This window comes from Chiloscyllium plagiosum, unplaced genomic scaffold, assembly GCF_037043375.1.
Source record: "Chiloscyllium plagiosum isolate Xiang-an unplaced genomic scaffold, Cpla_swu_hap1 HiC_scaffold_1, whole genome shotgun sequence".
Classification (NCBI taxonomy): domain Eukaryota; kingdom Metazoa; phylum Chordata; class Chondrichthyes; order Orectolobiformes; family Hemiscylliidae; genus Chiloscyllium; species Chiloscyllium plagiosum.
The window spans coordinates 179,790,349-179,813,564 of NW_028270139.1; the positions used below are offsets into that span (position 1 = coordinate 179,790,349).

Below are 23,216 nucleotides of genomic sequence, written 5' to 3' on the forward strand. Positions count from 1 at the left end.
CACAGAGAGAGGGTAATATCACAGAGAGATGGGGTAATATCACAGAGAGAGAGGGTAATATCACAGAGAGAGAGGGTAATATCACAGAGAGTGGGTAATATCACACAGAGTGAGGGTAATATCACAGAGAGGGGGTAATATCACAGAGAGAGAGGGTAATATCACAGAGAGAGGGGGTAATATCACAGAGAGTGGGTAATATCACAGAGAGGGGGTAATATCACAGAGAGAGGGTAATATCACAGAGAGGGGGTAATATCACAGAGAGAGGGTAATATCACAGAGAGAGGGTAATATCACAGAGAAAGGAGGTAATATCACAGAGAGGGGGGGTAATATCACAGAGAGAGGGTAATATCACAGGGGGGGGTAATATCACAGAGAGTGAGGGTAATATCACAGAAAGGGGGTAATATCACAGAGAGTGAGGGTAATATCACAGAAATGGGGTAATATCACAGAGAGAGGGTAATATCACAGAGAGAAGGGGGTAATATCACAGAGAGAGGGTAATATCACAGAGAGAGGGGGTAATATCACAGAGAGAGAGGGCAATATCACAGAGAGGGGGTAATATCACAGAGAGAGAGGGTAATATCACAGAGAGAGGGGGTAATATCACAGAGAGAGAGGGTAATATCACAGAGAGAGAGGGTAATATCACAGAGTGAGGGGGTAATATCACAGAGAGAGGGGGTAATATCACAGAGAGAGGGTAATATCACAGAGAGAGGGGGTAATATCACAGAGAGAGGGTAATATCACAGAGAGAGGGTAATATCACAGAGAGAGGGGGTAATATCACAGAGAGAGGGGGTAATATCACAGAGAGAGGGTAATATCACAGAGAGAGGAGGTAATATCACAGAGAGAGGGGGTAATATCACAGAGAGAGGGTAATATCACAGAGAGAGTGTAATGTCACAGAGAGAGGGTAATGTCACAGAGAGAGGGTAATATCACAGAGTGAGGGTAATATCACAGAGAGAGGGGGTAATATCACAGAGAGAGGGTAATATCACAGAGAGAGTGGGTAATATCACAGAGAGAGAGGGTAATATCACAGAGAGAGGGTAATATCACAGAGGGAGGGGGTAATATCACAGAGAGAGAGGGTAATATCACAGAGAGAGGGTAATATCACAGAGAGAGTGGGTAATATCACAGAGAGAGAGGGTAATATCACAGAGAGAGGGTAATATCACACAGACTGAGGGTAATATTACAGAGAGAGGGTAATATCACAGAGAGTGGGTAATATCACAGAGAGAGGGTAATATCACAGAGGGATGGGGTAATATCACAGAGAGAGGGGGTAATATCACAGAGAGAGGGGGTAATATCACAGAGAGGGGGGGTAATATCACAGAGAGAGGGTAATATCACAGAGAGAGGGGGTAATATCACAGAGAGAGAGGGTAATATCACAGAGAGAGGGTAATGTCACAGAGTGAGGGTAATATCACAGAGAGAGAGGGTAATATCACAGAGGGAGGGGGTAATATCACAGAGAGGGTAATATCACAGAGAGAGGGTAATATCACAGAGTGAGGGTAATATCACAGAGAGAGAGGGTAATATCACAGAGAGAGAGGGTAATATCACAGGGGGGGGTAATATCACAGAGTGAGGGTAATATCACAGAAAGAGGGGGTAATATCACAGAGAGAGGGTAATATCACAGAGAGAGGGTAATATCACAGAGTGAGGGTAATATCACAGAGTGAGGGTAATATCACAGAGAGAGAGGGTAATATCACAGAGTAGGGGGTAATATCACAGAGAGAGGGTAATATCACAGAGAGAGGGGGTAATATCACAGAGAGAGGGGGTAATATCACAGAGAGAGGGGGTAATATCACAGAGAGGGTAATATCACAGCGAGAGGGTAATATCACAGAGTGAGGGTAATATCACAGAGAGAGAGGGTAATATCACAGAGAGAGAGGGTAATATCACAGGGGGGGGTAATATCACAGAGTGAGGGTAATATCACAGAAAGAGGGGGTAATATCACAGAGAGAGGGTAATATCACAGAGAGAGGGTAATATCACAGAGTGAGGGTAATATCACAGAGTGAGGGTAACATCACAGAGGGAGGGGGTAATATCACAGAGAGAGAGGGTAATATCACAGAGAGAGGGTAATATCACAGAGAGAGTGGGTAATATCACAGAGAGAGAGGGTAATATCACAGAGAGAGGGTAATATCACACAGACTGAGGGTAATATTACAGAGAGAGGGTAATATCACAGAGAGTGGGTAATATCACACAGAGAGAGGGTAATATCACAGAGAGAGGGTAATATCACAGAGGGATGGGGTAATATCACAGAGAGAGGGGGTAATATCACAGAGAGAGGGGGTAATATCACAGAGAGAGGGGGTAATATCACAGAGAGAGGGTAATATCACAGAGAGAGTGGGTAATATCACAGAGAGAGAGGGTAATATCACAGAGAGAGGGTAATATCACACAGACTGAGGGTAATATCACAGAGAGAGGGTAATATCACAGAGAGAGTGGGTAATATCACAGAGAGAGAGGGTAATATCACAGAGAGAGGGTAATATCACACAGACTGAGGGTAATATTACAGAGAGGGGGTAATATCACAGAGAGGGTAATATCACAGAGAGAGGGTAATATCACAGAGTGAGGGTAATATCACAGAGAGAGAGGGTAATATCACAGAGAGAGAGGGTAATATCACAGGGGGGGGTAATATCACAGAGTGAGGGTAATATCACAGAAAGAGGGGGTAATATCACAGAGAGAGGGTAATATCACAGAGAGAGGGTAATATCACAGAGTGAGAGTAATATCACAGAGAAAGAGGGTAATATCACAGAGTAGGGGGTAATATCACAGAGAGAGGGAAATATCACAGAGAGAGGGGGTAATATCACAGAGAGAGGGGATAATATCACAGAGACAGGGGGTAATATCACAGAGAGAGAGGGTAATATCACAGAGAGGGGGGTAATATCACAGAGAGGGTAATATCACAGAGAGAGGGTAATATCACAGAGTGAGGGTAATATCACAGATAGAGAGGGTAATATCACAGAGAGAGGGGGTAATATCACAGATAGAGGGTAATATCACAGAGAGAGGGGGTAATATCACAGAGAGAGGGTAATATCACAGAGAGAGAGGGTAATATCACAGAGAGAGGGGGTAATATCACAGAGAGAGGGTAATATCACAGAGAGAGGGGGTAATATCACAGAGAGGGTAACATCACAGAGAGAGGGTAATATCACAGAGTGAGGGTAATATCACAGAGAGAGAGGGTAATATCACAGAGAGAGAGGGTAATATCACGGGGGGGGGTAATATCACAGAGTGAGGGTAATATCACAGAAAGAGGGGGTAATATCACAGAGAGAGGGTAATATCACAGAGAGAGGGTAATATCACAGAGTGAGAGTAATATCACAGAGAAAGAGGGTAATATCACAGAGTAGGGGGTAATATCACAGAGAGAGGGTAATATCACAGAGAGAGGGGGTAATATCACAGAGAGAGGGGGTAATATCACAGAGACAGGGGGTAATATCACAGAGAGAGAGGGTAATATCACAGAGAGGGGGGTAATATCACAGAGAGGGTAATATCACAGAGAGAGGGTAATATCACAGAGTGAGGGTAATATCACAGATAGAGAGGGTAATATCACAGAGAGAGGGGGTAATATCACAGATAGAGGGTAATATCACAGAGAGAGGGGGTAATATCACAGAGAGAGGGTAATATCACAGAGAGAGAGGGTAATATCACAGAGAGAGAGTAATATCACAGAGAGAGGGGGTAATATCACAGAGTGAGGAGGTAATATCACAGAGAGAGAGGGTAATATCACAGAGAGAGAGGGTAATATCACAGAGAGAGGGTAATATCACAGAGAGAGAGGGTAATATCACAGAGAGAGGGTAATATCACAGAGAGAGGGTAATATCACAGAGAGAGAGGGTAATATCACAGAGAGAGGCTAATATCACACAGAGTGAGGGTAATATTACAGAGAGAGGATAATATCACAGAGAGAGGGGGTAATATCACACAGAGTGAGGGTAATATTACAGAGAGAGGGGGTAATATCACAGAGAGAGGGGGTAATATCACAGAGAGTGGGTAATATCACACAGAGAGTGGGTAATATCACAGAGAGAGAGTAATATCACAGAGAGAGGGGGTAATATCACAGAGAGTGGGTAATATCACACAGAGAGAGGGTAAAATCACAGAGAGAGGGTAATATCACAGAGAGAGGGGGTAATATCACAGAGAGTGGGTAATATCACAGAGAGAGGGTAATATCACAGAGAGAGGGTAATATCACAGAGAGAGGGGGTAATATCACAGAGAGAGGGTAATATCACAGAGAGAGGGTAATATCACAGAGAGAGGGGGTAATATCACAGAGAGTGGGTAATATCACAGAGAGAGGGGGTAATATCACAGACAGAGGGTAATATCACACAGAGTGAGGGTAATATCACAGAGAGAGGGGGTAATATCACAGAGAGGGGGTAATATCACAGAGAGAGAGGGTAATATCACAGAGAGAGAGGGTAATATCACAGAGAGGGGGTAATATCACACAGAGAGGGCAATATCACAGAGAGAGATGGTAATATCACAGAGAGAGGGTAATATCACAGAGAGAGGGGGTAATATCACAGAGAGAGGGTAATATCACAGAGAGATGGGGTAATATCACAGAGAGAGAGGGTAATATCACAGAGAGAGAGGGTAATATCACAGAGAGTGGGTAATATCACACAGAGTGAGGGTAATATCACAGAGAGGGGGTAATATCACAGAGAGAGAGGGTAATATCACAGAGAGAGGGGGTAATATCACAGAGAGTGGGTAATATCACAGAGAGGGGGTAATATCACAGAGAGAGGGTAATATCACAGAGAGGGGGTAATATCACAGAGAGAGGGTAATATCACAGAGAGAGGGTAATATCACAGAGAAAGGAGGTAATATCACAGAGAGGGGGGGGTAATATCACAGAGAGAGGGTAATATCACAGAGGGGTGGGGTAATATCACAGAGAGTGAGGGTAATATCACAGAAAGGGGGTAATATCACAGAGAGGGGGTAATATCACAGAGAGGGGGTAATATCACAGAGAGAAGGGGGTAATATCACAGAGAGAGGGTAATATCACAGAGAGAGGGGGTAATATCACAGAGAGAGAGGGCAATATCACAGAGAGGGGGTAATATCACAGAGAGAGAGGGTAATATCACAGAGAGAGGGGGTAATATCACAGAGAGAGAGGGTAATATCACAGAGAGAGAGGGTAATATCACAGAGTGAGGGGGTAATATCACAGAGAGAGGGGGTAATATCACAGAGAGAGGGGGTAATATCACAGAGAGAGGGTAATATCACAGAGAGAGTGGGTAATATCACAGAGAGAGAGGGTAATATCACAGAGAGAGGGTAATATCACACAGACTGAGGGTAATATTACAGAGAGAGGGTAATATCACAGAGAGTGGGTAATATCACACAGAGAGAGGGTCATATCACAGAGGGATGGGGTAATATCACAGAGAGAGGGGGTAATATCACAGAGAGAGGGGGTAATATCACAGAGAGAGGGGGTAATATCACAGAGAGGGGGTAATATCACAGAGAGAGGGGGTAATATCACAGAGAGAGAGGGTAATATCACAGAGAGAGGGGGTAATATCACAGAGAGAGGGTAATATCACAGAGAGAGGGGGTAATATCACAGAGAGGGTAATATCACAGAGAGAGGGTAATATCACAGAGTGAGGGTAATATCACAGAGAGAGAGGGTAATATCACAGAGAGAGAGGGTAATATCACAGGGGGGGGTAATATCACAGAGTGAGGGTAATATCACAGAAAGAGGGGGTAATATCACAGAGAGAGGGTAATATCACAGAGAGAGGGTAATATCACAGAGTGAGAGTAATATCACAGAGAAAGAGGGTAATATCACAGAGTAGGGGGTAATATCACAGAGAGAGGGTAATATCACAGAGAGAGGGGGTAATATCACAGAGAGAGGGGATAATATCACAGAGACAGGGGGTAATATCACAGAGAGAGAGGGTAATATCACAGAGAGGGGGGTAATATCACAGAGAGGGTAATATCACAGAGAGAGGGTAATATCACAGAGTGAGGGTAATATCACAGATAGAGAGGGTAATATCACAGAGAGAGGGGGTAATATCACAGATAGAGGGTAATATCACAGAGAGAGGGGGTAATATCACAGAGAGAGGGTAATATCACAGAGAGAGAGGGTAATATCACAGAGAGAGGGGGTAATATCACAGAGAGAGGGTAATATCACAGAGAGAGGGGGTAATATCACAGAGAGGGTAATATCACAGAGAGAGGGTAATATCACAGAGTGAGGGTAATATCACAGAGAGAGAGGGTAATATCACAGAGAGAGAGGGTAATATCACAGGGGGGGTAATATCACAGAGTGAGGGTAATATCACAGAAAGAGGGGGTAATATCACAGAGAGAGGGTAATATCACAGAGTGAGGGTAATATCACAGAGTGAGAGTAATATCACAGAGAAAGAGGGTAATATCACAGAGTAGGGGGTAATATCACAGAGAGAGGGTAATATCACAGAGAGAGGGGGTAATATCACAGAGAGAGGGGGTAATATCACAGAGACAGGGGGTAATATCACAGAGAGAGAGGGTAATATCACAGAGAGGGGGGTAATATCACAGAGAGGGTAATATCACAGAGAGAGGGTAATATCACAGAGTGAGGGTAATATCACAGATAGAGAGGGTAATATAACAGAGAGAGGGGGTAATATCACAGATAGAGGGTAATATCACAGAGAGAGGGGGTAATATCACAGAGAGAGGGTAATATCACAGAGAGAGAGGGTAATATCACAGAGAGAGAGTAATATCACAGAGAGAGGGGTTAATATCACAGAGTGAGGAGGTAATATCACAGAGAGAGAGGGTAATATCACAGAGAGAGAGGGTAATATCACAGAGAGAGGGTAATATCACAGTGAGAGGGTAATATCACAGAGAGAGGGTAATATCACAGAGAGAGGGTAATATCACAGAGAGAGAGGGTAATATCACAGAGAGAGGCTAATATCACACAGAGTGAGGGTAATATTACAGAGAGAGGATAATATCACAGAGAGAGGGGGTAATATCACACAGAGTGAGGGTAATATTACAGAGAGAGGGGGTAATATCACAGAGAGAGGGGGTAATATCACAGAGAGTGGGTAATATCACACAGAGAGTGGGTAATATCACAGAGAGAGAGTAATATCACAGAGAGAGGGGGTAATATCACAGAGAGTGGGTAATATCACACAGAGAGAGGGTAATATCACAGAGAGAGGGTAATATCACAGAGAGAGGGGGTAATATCACAGAGAGTGGGTAATATCACAGAGAGAGGGTAATATCACAGAGAGAGGGTAATATCACAGAGAGAGGGGGTAATATCACAGAGAGAGGGTAATATCACAGAGAGAGGGTAATATCACAGAGAGAGGGGGTAATATCACAGAGAGTGGGTAATATCACAGAGAGAGGGGGTAATATCACAGAGAGAGGGTAATATCACACAGAGTGAGGGTAATATCACAGAGAGAGGGGGTAATATCACAGAGAGGGGGTAATATCACAGAGAGAGAGGGTAATATCACAGAGAGAGAGGGTAATATCACAGAGAGGGGGTAATATCACACAGAGAGGGCAATATCACAGAGAGAGACGGTAATATCACAGAGAGAGGGTAATATCACAGAGAGAGGGGGTAATATCACAGAGAGAGGGTAATATCACAGAGAGATGGGGTAATATCACAGAGAGAGAGGGTAATATCACAGAGAGAGAGGGTAATATCACAGAGAGTGGGTAATATCACACAGAGTGAGGGTAATATCACAGAGAGAGGGTAATATCACAGAGAGATGGGGTAATATCACAGAGAGAGTGGGTAATATCACAGAGAGAGAGGGTAATATCACAGAGAGAGGGGGTAATATCACAGAGAGTGGGTAATATCACAGAGAGGGGGTAATATCACAGAGAGAGGGTAATATCACAGAGAGGGGGTAATATCACAGAGAGAGGGTAATATCACAGAGAGAGGGTAATATCACAGAGAAAGGAGGTAATATCACAGAGAGGGGGGGGTAATATCACAGAGAGAGGGTAATATCACAGAGGGGGGGGTAATATCACAGAGAGTGAGGGTAATATCACAGAGAGGGGGTAATATCACAGAGAGGGGGTAATATCACAGAGAGGGGGTAATATCACAGAGAGAAGGGGGTAATATCACAGAGAGAGGGTAATATCACAGAGAGAGGGGGTAATATCACAGAGAGAGAGGGCAATATCACAGAGAGGGGGTAATATCACAGAGAGAGAGGGTAATATCACAGAGAGAGGGGGTAATATCACAGAGAGATAGGGTAATATCACAGAGAGAGAGGGTAATATCACAGAGTGAGGGGGTAATATCACAGAGAGAGGGGGTAATATCACAGAGAGAGGGTAATATCACAGAGAGAGGGGGTAATATCACAGAGAGAGGGTAATATCACAGAGAGAGGGTAATATCACAGAGAGAGGGGGTAATATCACAGAGAGAGGGGGTAATATCACAGAGAGAGGGTAATATCACAGAGAGAGGAGGTAATATCACAGAGAGAGGGGGTAATATCACAGAGAGAGGGTAATATCACAGAGAGAGTGTAATGTCACAGAGAGAGGGTAATGTCACAGAGAGAGGGTAATATCACAGAGTGAGGGTAATATCACAGAGAGAGGGGGTAATATCACAGAGAGAGGGTAATATCACAGAGAGAGAGGGTAATATCACAGAGGGAGGGGGTAATATCACAGAGAGAGGGGGTAATATCACAGAGAGGGGGTAATATCACAGAGGGAGGGGGTAATATCACAGAGAGAGAGGGTAATATAACAGAGAGAGGGTAATATCACAGAGAGAGTGGGTAATATCACAGAGAGAGAGGGTAATATCACAGAGAGAGGGTAATATCACAGAGGGAGGGGGTAATATCACAGAGAGAGAGGGTAATATCACAGAGAGAGGGTAATATCACAGAGAGAGTGGGTAATATCACAGAGAGAGAGGGTAATATCACAGAGAGAGGGTAATATCACACAGACTGAGGGTAATATTACAGAGAGAGGGTAATATCACAGAGAGTGGGTAATATCACAGAGAGAGGGGGTAATATCACAGAGAGAGGGGGTAATATCACAGAGAGAGGTGGGTAATATCACAGAGAGGGGGTAATATCACAGAGAGAGGGGGTAATATCACAGTGAGAGAGGGTAATATCACAGAGAGAGGGTAATGTCACAGAGTGAGGGTAATATCACAGAGAGAGAGGGTAATATCACAGAGGGAGGGGGTAATATCACAGAGAGGGTAATATCACAGAGAGAGGGTAATATCACAGAGTGAGGGTAATATCACAGAGAGAGAGGGTAATATCACAGAGAGAGAGGGTAATATCACAGGGGGGGGTAATATCACAGAGTGAGGGTAATATCACAGAAAGAGGGGGTAATATCACAGAGAGAGGGTAATATCACGGAGAGAGGGTAATATCACAGAGTGAGGGTAATATCACAGAGTGAGGGTAATATCACAGAGAGAGAGGGTAATATCACAGAGTAGGGGGTAATATCACAGAGAGAGGGTAATATCACAGAGAGAGGGGGTAATATCACAGAGAGAGGGGGTAATATCACAGAGAGAGGGGGTAATATCACAGAGAGGGTAATATCACAGAGAGAGGGTAATATCACAGAGTGAGGGTAATATCACAGAGAGAGAGGGTAATATCACAGAGAGAGAGGGTAATATCACGGGGGGGGGTAATATCACAGAGTGAGGGTAATATCACAGAAAGAGGGGGTAATATCACAGAGAGAGGGTAATATCACAGAGTGAGGGTAATATCACAGAGTGAGGGTAATATCACAGAGGGAGGGGGTAATATCACAGAGAGAGAGGGTAATATCACAGAGAGAGGGTAATATCACAGAGAGAGTGGGTAATATCACAGAGAGAGAGGGTAATATCACAGAGAGAGGGTAATATCACACAGACTGAGGGTAATATTACAGAGAGAGGGTAATATCACAGAGAGTGGGTAATATCACACAGAGAGAGGGTAATATCACAGAGAGAGGGTAATATCACAGAGGGATGGGGTAATATCACAGAGAGAGGGGGTAATATCACAGAGAGAGGGGGTAATATCACAGAGAGAGGGGGTAATATCACAGAGAGGGGGTAATATCACAGAGAGAGGGGGTAATATCACAGAGAGAGAGGGTAATATCACAGAGAGAGGGGGTAATATCACAGAGAGAGGGTAATATCCACAGAGAGAGGGGGTAATATCACAGAGAGGGTAATATCACAGAGAGAGGGTAATATCACAGAGTGAGGGTAATATCACAGAGAGAGAGGGTAATATCACAGAGAGAGAGGGTAATATCACAGGGGGGGGTAATATCACAGAGTGAGGGTAATATCACAGAAAGAGGGGGTAATATCACAGAGAGAGGGTAATATCACGGAGAGAGGGTAATATCACAGAGTGAGGGTAATATCACAGAGTGAGGGTAATATCACAGAGAGAGAGGGTAATATCACAGAGTAGGGGGTAATATCACAGAGAGAGGGTAATATCACAGAGAGAGGGGGTAATATCACAGAGAGAGGGGGTAATATCACAGAGAGAGGGGGTAATATCACAGAGAGGGTAATATCACAGAGAGAGGGTAATATCACAGAGTGAGGGTAATATCACAGAGAGAGAGGGTAATATCACAGAGAGAGAGGGTAATATCACGGGGGGGGGGTAATATCACAGAGTGAGGGTAATATCACAGAAAGAGGGGGTAATATCACAGAGAGAGGGTAATATCACAGAGAGAGGGTAATATCACAGAGTGAGGGTAATATCACAGAGTGAGGGTAATATCACAGAGGGAGGGGGTAATATCACAGAGAGAGAGGGTAATATCACAGAGAGAGGGTAATATCACAGAGAGAGTGGGTAATATCACAGAGAGAGAGGGTAATATCACAGAGAGAGGGTAATATCACACAGACTGAGGGTAATATTACAGAGAGAGGGTAATATCACAGAGAGTGGGTAATATCACACAGAGAGAGGGTAATATCACAGAGAGAGGGTAATATCACAGAGGGATGGGGTAATATCACAGAGAGAGGGGGTAATATCACAGAGAGAGGGGGTAATATCACAGAGAGAGGGGGTAATATCACAGAGAGGGGGTAATATCACAGAGAGAGGGGGTAATATCACAGAGAGAGAGGGTAATATCACAGAGAGAGGGGGTAATATCACAGAGAGAGGGTAATATCACAGAGAGAGGGGGTAATATCACAGAGAGGGTAATATCACAGAGAGAGGGTAATATCACAGAGTGAGGGTAATATCACAGAGAGAGAGGGTAATATCACAGAGAGAGAGGGTAATATCACAGGGGGGGGGGGTAATATCACAGAGTGAGGGTAATATCACAGAAAGAGGGGGTAATATCACAGAGAGAGGGTAATAATACAGAGAGAGGGTAATATCACAGAGAAAGAGGGTAATATCACAGAGTAGGGGGTAATATCACAGAGAGAGGGTAATATCACAGAGAGAGGGGGTAATATCACAGAGAGAGGGGGTAATATCACAGAGACAGGGGGTAATATCACAGAGAGAGAGGGTAATATCACAGAGAGGGGGGTAATATCACAGAGAGGGTAATATCACAGAGAGAGGGTAATATCACAGAGTGAGGGTAATATCACAGATAGAGAGGGTAATATCACAGAGAGAGGGGGTAATATCACAGATAGAGGGTAATATCACAGAGAGAGGGGGTAATATCACAGAGAGAGGGTAATATCACAGAGAGAGAGTAATATCACAGAGAGAGGGGGTAATATCACAGAGAGTGGGTAATATCACACAGAGAGAGGGTAATATCACAGAGAGAGGGTAATATCACAGAGAGAGGGGGTAATATCACAGAGAGTGGGTAATATCACACAGAGAGAGGGTAATATCACAGAGAGAGGGTAATATCACAGAGAGAGGGGGTAATATCACAGAGAGAGGGTAATATCACAGAGAGAGGGTAATATCACAGAGAGAGGGGGTAATATCACAGAGAGTGGGTAATATCACAGAGAGAGGGGGTAATATCACAGAGAGAGGGTAATATCACACAGAGTGAGGGTAATATCACAGAGAGAGGGGGTAATATCACAGAGAGGGGGTAATATCACAGAGAGAGAGGGTAATATCACAGAGAGAGAGGGTAATATCACAGAGAGGGGGTAATATCACACAGAGAGGGCAATATCACAGAGAGAGGGTAATATCACAGAGAGAGGGGGTAATATCACAGAGAGAGGGTAATATCACAGAGAGAGGGGGTAATATCACAGAGAGTGGGTAATATCACAGAGAGAGGGGGTAATATCACAGAGAGAGGGTAATATCACACAGAGTGAGGGTAATATCACAGAGAGAGGGGGTAATATCACAGAGAGAGGGTAATATCACAGAGAGGGTAATATCACAGAGAGAGGGTAATATCACACAGAGTGAGGGTAATATCACAGAGAGAGGGGGTAATATCACAGAGAGAGGGTAATATCACAGAGAGGGGGTCATATCACAGAGAGAGGGTAATATCACACAGAGTGAGGGTAATATCACAGAGAGAGAGGGTAATATCACAGAGAGGGGGTAATATCACAGAGAGAGAGGGTAATATCACAGAGAGGGGGTAATATCACAGAGAGAGGGTAATATCACAGAGAGGGGGTAATATCACAGAGAGAGGGTAATATCACAGAGAGAGAGGGTAATATCACAGAGAGAGAGGGTAATATCACAGAGAGGGGGTAATATCACAGAGAGGGGGTAATATCACAGAGAGAGGGTAATATCACAGAGAGGGGGTAATATCACAGAGAGGGGGTAATATCACAGAGAGAGGGTAATATCACAGAGAGGGGGTAATATCACAGAGAGGGGGTAATATCACAGAGAGAGGGTAATATCACAGAGAGGGGGTAATATCACAGAGAGGGGGTAATATCACAGAGAGAGGGTAATATCACAGAGAGGGGGTAATATCACAGAGAGGGGGTAATATTTCGGTTTACAAACAGGTAAGTATTATCACTAGGAGTCGGGAAGATGCCAGAGTCTATGATACAAGTTTTTGTGACTGGTTACTCGGGAAGCAGTAACAGCATCAGGCAGTCAGCATGGATTTCTGAACGGGAAATCATTCCTGGTAAACTGACAGGGATTCTTCGAGGATGTAAGTGGTCCCGTTGATTGGGGGAGGCCGCTATTTCGAAGGTGTCTTCCTGAAGGAATCTGGGATGTTGATGGTCAGGCCGTCAGGGATTGTCAGTGTCCAATCCCATTCCCCTACAAATACTGATCTACCTCTTTCCTGCTCCTTGTTCCTGATTAATGCAGCCTGTACAAACTCTCTCTCTCTGACTTTAAGCCCCCCCCCCCCCCGCCTCTCTCTGTGCAGTTTTGGGCCCCATATCTCAGGAAGAATGTACTGACCCTGGAGTGTGTTCAGAGGAGGTTCATGAGAACGGCCTCGGGAATGAAAAGCTGAACATATGAGGAACGTTTGAGGACTCTGGGACTGGAGAAGGATGAGGGGGATCTAATTGAAACAGGAGACAGTGAGGGCCTGCAGATGCTGGAGCTCAGAGTCGAGAGTGTGGGGCTGGAAAAGCACAGCAGGTCAGGCAGCATCCGAGGAGCAGGAGAATCATTCCTGATGAAAGGCTTCTGCTCGAAATGTCAATTCTCCTGCTCCTCCCTCTCGATTCTGAGCTCCAGCATCTGCAGGCCTCACGGTCTCCTCCTTGAGAAACTTATCAGCCACGATTGAATGGCAGACTAGATTTGATGGGCTGAATGGTCTAATTTCTGCCCCTGTGTCGTATGGTCTTATGGTCTAAGGGTTTTAACAAAGTCCCAAATCAGAGGTTAATGTGTAAAACTGAAGTATGTGTGGGATTGGGGCTAGTGTCGTGAGCTGGATAGAGAGCTGGTCAGCAGTCAGGGTGTTCTGATGGGCTCAGTAAATGAGCAGTGATTGTGGTATTGTGTATTTACACCCCCCTCAGTGACACTCAGGTATGAGCTCCTGAAAGCAGACCTTTGGAAGTGAGGTAGTCGATGAAAGAACAGGATAGTAATCTCTGAATTGTGAGAGAGCAGAGGAACAGGAGGTTCGTCCCGATGGATGGATGGATGGAGAGGCAGTGCTTTCGATTTCTGGGACATTGGGATGTGTTTTGGGGAATGGTGGGACGTGTATAAGATCTGAACTGGAATGGGACCTGCCCCCTTGTTGCTGGTGCAGTTGGAGAGAGTATTTGAGTGTGAGCTGTCTGACTGACAAAGGGAGCATGGGGGGACATGAAGTCATTGCTGTCATTGAGACTTGGTCAGGATTCACAGCTCAATATTCCAGGAGATATGGGAGGGTCCAGACAGTCAGAAAGTCAGAGAGTCCCACAGCACAGAGAGAGACCCTTCGGCCCAGTCTGCTCCGTGCTGACCAGAATATCCATCCACACTAACCCCATCTCCCTGCACTTGGCCCATATCCTTCTAACCCTTTCCTATCTGTGGATTTGTCCAAATGCCTGTTAAATGTTGTTAATGTACCCGCCTCAACCACTTCCACTGGCAGCTCATTCCATGTGTGTACCACCCTCTGTATAAAAACGTTTCCCCTCAGGTTCCCTTTTATTCTTTCCCCTCTCACCTTAACCTGATACCCTCTAGTCCCCGATTCCCCAACCCTGGGAAAGAGGCTGAGTGTATTCACCCTATCCATGCCTCTCATGATCTTATACACTTCAATAACATCCCCCACCCCTCAGTCTCCTACGCTCTAAAGAAAAAGGTCCTAGTTTATCCAACCTCTCCCTGTAACTCAGACCCTTGAGTCCTGGCAACATCCTTGTAAATATCTTCTGCACTGTTTCCAGTTTAATAACATCCTTCCTATAGCAAGGTGATGAAAACTGAGCACAATCCTCCAAGTGCAGCCTCACCAATGTCCTGTATAACTGCAACAGAACTCCCCAACTTCTACACTCAATGCTCTGACTGATGAAGGCCAGTGTGCCAAAAGCCCTGTCTCCCTGGGACTCCACTCTCCATTTATTGTACAGTTTGCTCTTGAATTGGATCTTTCAAAATGCATCACCTCACATTTGTCTGGATTGAAAGCCATCTGCCACGTCTCTGCCCAACTCTCCAGCCTATCTATATCCTCCTGTATTCTCTGACAGTCCCTTATGCTTTCTGCTACTCCACCAATCTTCGTGTCATCTGCAAACTTGCTGATCATACCAACAGTGCCCTCTTCCAGATCATTTATGTATATTACAAACAACAGTGGCCCCAGCACTGATCCCTGTGGAACACCACTGGTCACCTTTCTCCATTTCGAGAAACTCCCTTCAACTACTACTCTCTGTCTCCTGTTGCTCAACCAGTTCTTTATCCACCTCGCTAGAACACCCTGCACACCGTGCATTTTCACCTTCTTGGCAGTGTGGAGAAACAGAGGGATCTTGGGGTCCATGTCCATAGATCCCTCAAAGTTGCCACCAAGTTGATAGGGTTGTTAAGAAGGTGTATGGTGTGTTGGCTTTCATTAACAGGGGAATTGAATTTAAGAGCCGCGAGGTTATGCTGCAGCTCTGTGGGCGGCACGGTGGCACAGTGGTTAGCACTGCTGCCTCACAGCGCCAGAGACCCGGGTTCAATTCCCACCTCAGGCGACTGACTGTGTGGAGTTTGCACATTCTCCCAGTGTCTGCGTGGGTTTCCTCCGGGTGCTCCGGTTTCCTCCCACATCACAAAGATGTGCAGGTCAGGTGAATTGGCCATGCTAAATTGCCTGTAGTGTTAGGTAAGGGGTAAATGTAGGGGTATGGGTGGGTTTCGCTTCGGCGGGTCGGTGTGGACTTGTTGGGCCGAAGGGCCTGTTTCCACACTGTAATCTAATCTAATCTAATCTCTATAGAGCCCTGGTTAGACCACACATGGAATATTGTGTCCAGTTCTGGTTACCTCATTATAGGAAGGATGTGAAAGGTTTAGAGAGGGTGCAGAGGAGATTTCCCAGGATGCTGCCTGGACTGGAGGGTGTGTCTTATGAAGAAAGGTTGAGGGAGCTAGGGGTTTCTCATTGGAGCGAAGAAGGATGAGAGGTGACCTGATAGAGGTGTACAAGATGGTGAGAGTGGAACTGTGGTTAGCACTGCTGTCTCACAGCGCCAGAGACCCAGGTTCAATTCCCGCCTCAGGCGACTGACTGTGTGGAGTTTGCACATTCTCCCCGTGTCTGTGTGGGTTTCCTCCGGGTGCTCCGGTTTCCTCCCACAATCCAAAAGATGTACAGGTCAGGTGAATTGGCCATGCTAAATTGCCCGTAGTGTTAGGGACAGGGGTAAATGTGGGGAATGGGTCTGGATGGGTTGCTCTTCGGAGGGTCGGTGTGGACGTGTTGGGCCGAAGGGCCTGTTTCCACACTGTAGGGAATCTAAGAGAGGCATAGACAGAGTGGATAGGCAGAGACTTTTTCCCAGGATGGAAATGTCTATCAGGAGAGGGTATAATTTTAATGTGATTGGAGGAGGGTTTAGGGGAGATGTCAGAGGGAGGTTCTCTACACAGAGAGTGGGGGGGGGGGGGGTGTGGAATGCACTGCCAGTGGTGGGAGTAGAGACAGAGACATTGGGGACATTTAAGCGATTCTTGGATAGGCACATGGGCGATAGTAAAATGTAGAGTGTGGAGGTTAGTCTGACCTTAAGAGTAGGATGAAAGGTCAGCACAGCATCGAGGGCCGAAGGGCCTGTACTGCTCTCTGTTCTGAGTCAGATAGACTATGGTCAAGTGCTAGACAATGGTTTGGTGGGCGTTTTTGACCAGTGAGGATTCGATGGGCTGAATGGCCTTTTGCTCTCTGTGGAGGAGAAAGTGAGGTCTGCAGATGCTGGAGATCAGAGCTGGAAATGTGTTGCTGGAAAAGCGCAGCAGGTCAGGCAGCATCCAGGGAACAGGAACATTCCTGAAGAAGGGCTTATGCCCGAAACGTCGATTCTCCTGTTCCCTGGATGCTGCCTGACCTGCTGCGCTTTTCCAGCAACACATTTCCAGCTCTGTTGCTCTCTGTGACAAACTTTCTAAAGTGTGGGTTTCTAGACGTTATTGACGTGTGAGTGGAATGGGTTACAGCTGGAAAGTGACACTGAGCCACAGTATTCAGTTAACAAGACCATGACCATCACACAGTTACCTGGACCCCAGAGCTCTTCACACTGTAACTGGTGTGACTGACACATCCCGGTGTAACAGTATCCACGGTTACCCTCACACTCGGAACCATCCAGATGGTAAACATTCCCGGGACAGTAGGCAGATGATCCAGTGCAGTATTCAGGGAGGTCACAGGGCCCCGCGGCAACTCGGCACACTGTCCCAGCCGACCGGAACTGTGGGTCAGACAGACCGTCAGTCACACTGCGTTAGGGCCCAGAGACAACAGTACACACACCCACACACACACTCACACACTGTCCCAGCCGACCGGAACTGTGGGTCAGACAGACCATCAGTCACACTGCCTTAGGGCCCAGAGACAACAGTACACACACCCACACACACACTCACACACACACACTGTCCCAGCCGACCGGAACTGTGGGTCAGACAGACCGTCAGTCACACTGCCTTAGGGCCCAGAGACAACAGTACACACACCCACACACACACTCACACACACACACTGTCCCAGCCGACCGGAACTGTGGGTCAGACAGACCGTCAGTCACACTGCCATAGGGCCCAGAGACAACAGTACACACACGCACACACCCACACCCACACTCACACACTCACACTGACACCCACACACACTCACACACTCACACACACACTGTCCCAGCCGACCGGAACTGTGGGTCAGACAGACCGTCAGTCACACTGCCATAGGGCCCAGAGACAACAGTACACACACACACACACACACACACTCACACACACACTGTCCCAGCCGACCGGAACTGTGGGTCAGACAGACCGTCAGTCACACTGCCATAGGGCCCAGAGACAACAGTACACACACCCACACACTCACACCCACAAACACACACTGTCCCAGCCGACCGGAACTGTGGGTCAGACAGACCGTCAGTCACACTGCCATAGGGCCCAGAGACAACAGTACACACACTCACACACTCACACACACACTGTCCCAGCCGACCGGAACTGTGGGTCAGACAGACCGTCAGTCACACTGCCATAGGGCCCAGAGACAACAGTACACACACTCACACCCACACCCACACACTCACTCACACACTGTCCCAGCCGACCGGAACTGTGGGTCAGACAGACCGTCAGTCACACTGCCATAGGGCCCAGAGACAACAGTACACACACTCACACACACACACACACACACTGTCCCAGCCGACCGGAACTGTGGGTCAGACAGACCGTCAGTCACACTGCCTTAGGGCCCAGAGACAACAGTACACACACTCACACCCACACACACCCACACCCACACACACACACACACTCACACTGTCCCAGCCGACCGGAACTGTGGGTCAGACAGACCGTCAGTCACACTGCCTTAGGGCCCAGAGACAACAGCACACACACGCACACACCCACACCCACACTCACACACTCACACTGACACCCACACACACTCACACACTCACACACACACTGTCCCAGCCGACCGGAACTGTGGGTCAGACAGACCGTCAGTCACACTGCCATAGGGCCCAGAGACAACAGTACACACACGCACACACACCCACACCCACACTCACACACTCACACTGACACCCACACACACACACTCACACACTGTCCCAGCCGACCGGAACTGTGGGTCAGACAGACCGTCAGTCACACTGCCTTAGGGCCCAGAGACAACAGTACACACACTCACACCCACACACACCCACACCCACACACACACACACACTCACACTGTCCCAGCCGACCGGAACTGTGGGTCAGACAGACCGTCAGTCACACTGCCTTAGGGCCCAGAGACAACAGCACACACACTCACACACACACTCACACACTGTCCCAGCCGACCGGAACTGTGGGTCAGACAGACCGTCAGTCACACTGCCTTAGGGCCCAGAGACAACAGTACACACACGCACACACCCACACCCACACTCACACACTCACACTGACACCCACACACACTCACACACTCACACACACACTGTCCCAGCCGACCGGAACTGTGGGTCAGACAGACCGTCAGTCACACTGCCATAGGGCCCAGAGACAACAGTACACACACTCACACCCACACACACACACTCACACACACACACTGTCCCAGCCGACCGGAACTGTGGGTCAGACAGACCGTCAGTCACACTGCCATAGGGCCCAGAGACAACAGTACACACACCCACACACACCCACACACTCACACACACACACTGTCCCAGCCGACCGGAACTGTGGGTCAGACAGACCGTCAGTCACACTGCCATAGGGCCCAGAGACAACAGTACACACACGCACACACCCACACCCACACTCACACACTCACACTGACACCCACACACACTCACACACTCACACACACACTGTCCCAGCCGACCGGAACTGTGGGTCATTCAGACCGTCAGTCACACTGCCATAGGGCCCAGAGACAACAGTACACACACACACACACACACACACTCACACACACACTGTCCCAGCCGACCGGAACTGTGGGTCAGACAGACCGTCAGTCACACTGCCATAGGGCCCAGAGACAACAGTACACACACCCACACACTCACACCCACAAACACACACTGTCCCAGCCGACCGGAACTGTGGGTCAGACAGACCGTCAGTCACACTGCCATAGGGCCCAGAGACAACAGTACACACACTCACACACTCACACACACACTGTCCCAGCCGACCGGAACTGTGGGTCAGACAGACCGTCAGTCACACTGCCATAGGGCCCAGAGACAACAGTACACACACACACCCACACACTCACACACACACACTGTCCCAGCCGACCGGAACTGTGGGTCAGACAGACCGTCAGTCACACTGCCATAGGGCCCAGAGACAACAGTACACACACACACTCACACACACACACTCACACACACACTGTCCCAGCCGACCGGAACTGTGGGTCAGACAGACCGTCAGTCACACTGCCATAGGGCCCAGAGACAACAGTACACACACCCACACACACCCACACACTCACACACACACACACTGTCCCAGCCGACCGGAACTGTGGGTCAGACAGACCATCAGTCACACTGCCATAGGGCCCAGAGACAACAGTATACACACCCACACACACCCACACACTCACACACACACACACTGTCCCAGCCGACCGGAACTGTGGGTCAGACAGACTGTCAGTCACACTGCCTTAGGGCCCAGAGACAACAGTATACACACCCACACACACCCACACACTCACACACACACACACTGTCCCAGCCGACCGGAACTGTGGGTCAGACAGACCATCAGTCACACTGCCATAGGGCCCAGAGACAACAGTACACACACCCACACACACACACACTCACACACACACTCACACACTGTCCCAGCCGACCGGAACTGTGGGTCAGACAGACCGTCAGTCACACTGCCATAGGGCCCAGAGACAACAGTACACACACCCACACACACACTGTCCCAGCCGACCGGAACTGTGGGTCAGACAGACCGTCAGTCACACTGCCATAGGGCCCAGAGACAACAGTACACACACTCACACACACCCACACACACTGTCCCAGCCGACCGGAACTGTGGGTCAGACAGACTGTCAGTCACACTGCCATAGGGCCCAGAGACAACAGTACACTCACTCACACCCACACACTGTCCCAGCCGACCGGAACTGTGGGTCAGACAGACCGTCAGTCACACTGCCATAGGGCCCAGAGACAATAGTACGCACACTCACACCCACACTCACACACTCACACACACACACTGTCCCAGCCGACCGGAACTGTGGGTCAGACAGACCGTCAGTCACACTGCCATAGGGCCCAGAGACAACAGTACACACACACACCCACACACTCACACACACACACTGTCCCAGCCGACCGGAACTGTGGGTCAGACAGACCGTCAGTCACACTGCCATAGGGCCCAGAGACAACAGTACACACACCCACACACTCACACACACACACTGTCCCAGCCGACCGGAACTGTGGGTCAGACAGACCATCAGTCACACTGCCATAGGGCCCAGAGACAACAGTACACACACACACCCACACACACACACACACACACTGTCCCAGCCGACCGGAACTGTGGGTCAGACAGACCGTCAGTCACACTGCCATAGGGCCCAGAGACAACAGTACACACACACACTCACACCCACACACTCACACACACTGACACCCACACCCACACACTCACACTGTCCCAGCCGACCGGAACTGTGGGTCAGACAGACCGTCAGTCACACTGCCATAGGGCCCAGAGACAACAGTACACACACTCACACCCACACCCACACACTCACACACACTCACACCCACACCCACACACTCACACACACTCACACTGTCCCAGCCGACCGGAACTGTGGGTCAGACAGACCGTCAGTCACACTGCCATAGGGCCCAGAGACAACAGTACACACACCCACACACACACACACACACACACACTCACACTGTCCCAGCCGACCGGAACTGTGGGTCAGACAGACCATCAGTCACACTGCCATAGGGCCCAGAGACAACAGTACACACACCCACACACACCCACACACTCACACACACTCACACTCACACTCACACACACACACTGTCCCAGCCGACCGGAACAGTGGGTCAGACAGACTGTCAGTCACACTGCCTTAGGGCCCAGAGACAACAGTACACACACTCACACACACACTCACACACACACTGTCCCAGCCGACCGGAACTGTGGGTCAGACAGACTGTCAGTCACACTGCCATAGGCCCCAGAGACAACAGTACACACACCCACACACACTCTCACCCACACACTCACACACACACACTGTCCCAGCCGACCGGAACTGTGGGTCAGACAGACCGTCAGTCACACTGCCATAGGGCCCAGAGACAACAGTACACACACTCACACACACACACACACACACTCACACACAGTCACATCCACACACACACACTCACACCCACACACACACTCACACACTGTCCCAGCTGACCGTAACTGTGGGTCAGACAGACTGTCAGTCACACTGCCATAGGGCCCAGAGACAACAGTACACACACTCACACACACACACACACACACTCACACACTCACACTGACACCCACACACACCCACACACTCACACCCACACACTCACACTCACACACTGTCCCAGCCGACCGGAACTGTGGGTCAGACAGACCGTCAGTCACACTGCCATAGGGCCCAGAGACAACAGTACACACACCCACACACACCCACACACTCACACACACACTGTCCCAGCTGACCGGAACTGTGGGTCAGACAGACCGTCAGTCACACTGCCATAGGGCCCAGAGACAACAGTACGCACACTCACACCCACACCCACACACACCCACACACTCACACACACACTCACACACTGTCCCAGCCAACCGGAACTGTGGGTCAGACAGACCGTCAGTCACACTGCCATAGGGCCCAGAGACAACAGTACACACACTCACACACACACACACACTCACACACACTCACATCCACACACACACACTCACACCCACACACACCCACACTCACACACTGTCCCAGCCGACCGGAACTGTGGGTCAGACAGACCATCAGTCACACTGCCATAGGGCCCAGAGACAACAGTACACACACACACACTCACACACACTCACATCCACTCACACTGTCCCAGCCGACCAGAACTGTGGGTCAGACAGACTGTCAGTCACACTGCCATAGGGCCCAGAGACAACAGTACACTCACACACTCACACCCACACACACTCACACCCACACACTCACACTGTCCCAGCCGACCGGAACTG

General features: G+C 48.3%; 1 protein-coding gene across 1 annotated transcript in view; it reads right to left on the reverse strand.

Annotated features, from left to right (window-relative positions):
- The window catches only part of LOC148152304 (disintegrin and metalloproteinase domain-containing protein 19-like), a 204,748-nt gene that overhangs the window by 121,382 nt on the left and 60,150 nt on the right, over positions 1-23,216 (reverse strand). The window contains exon 3 of the mRNA XM_087992338.1: positions 17,446-17,641. Coding sequence (XP_087848464.1) covers positions 17,446-17,641 — 196 coding nt within the window. The remainder of the gene's footprint in view (positions 1-17,445; positions 17,642-23,216) is intronic.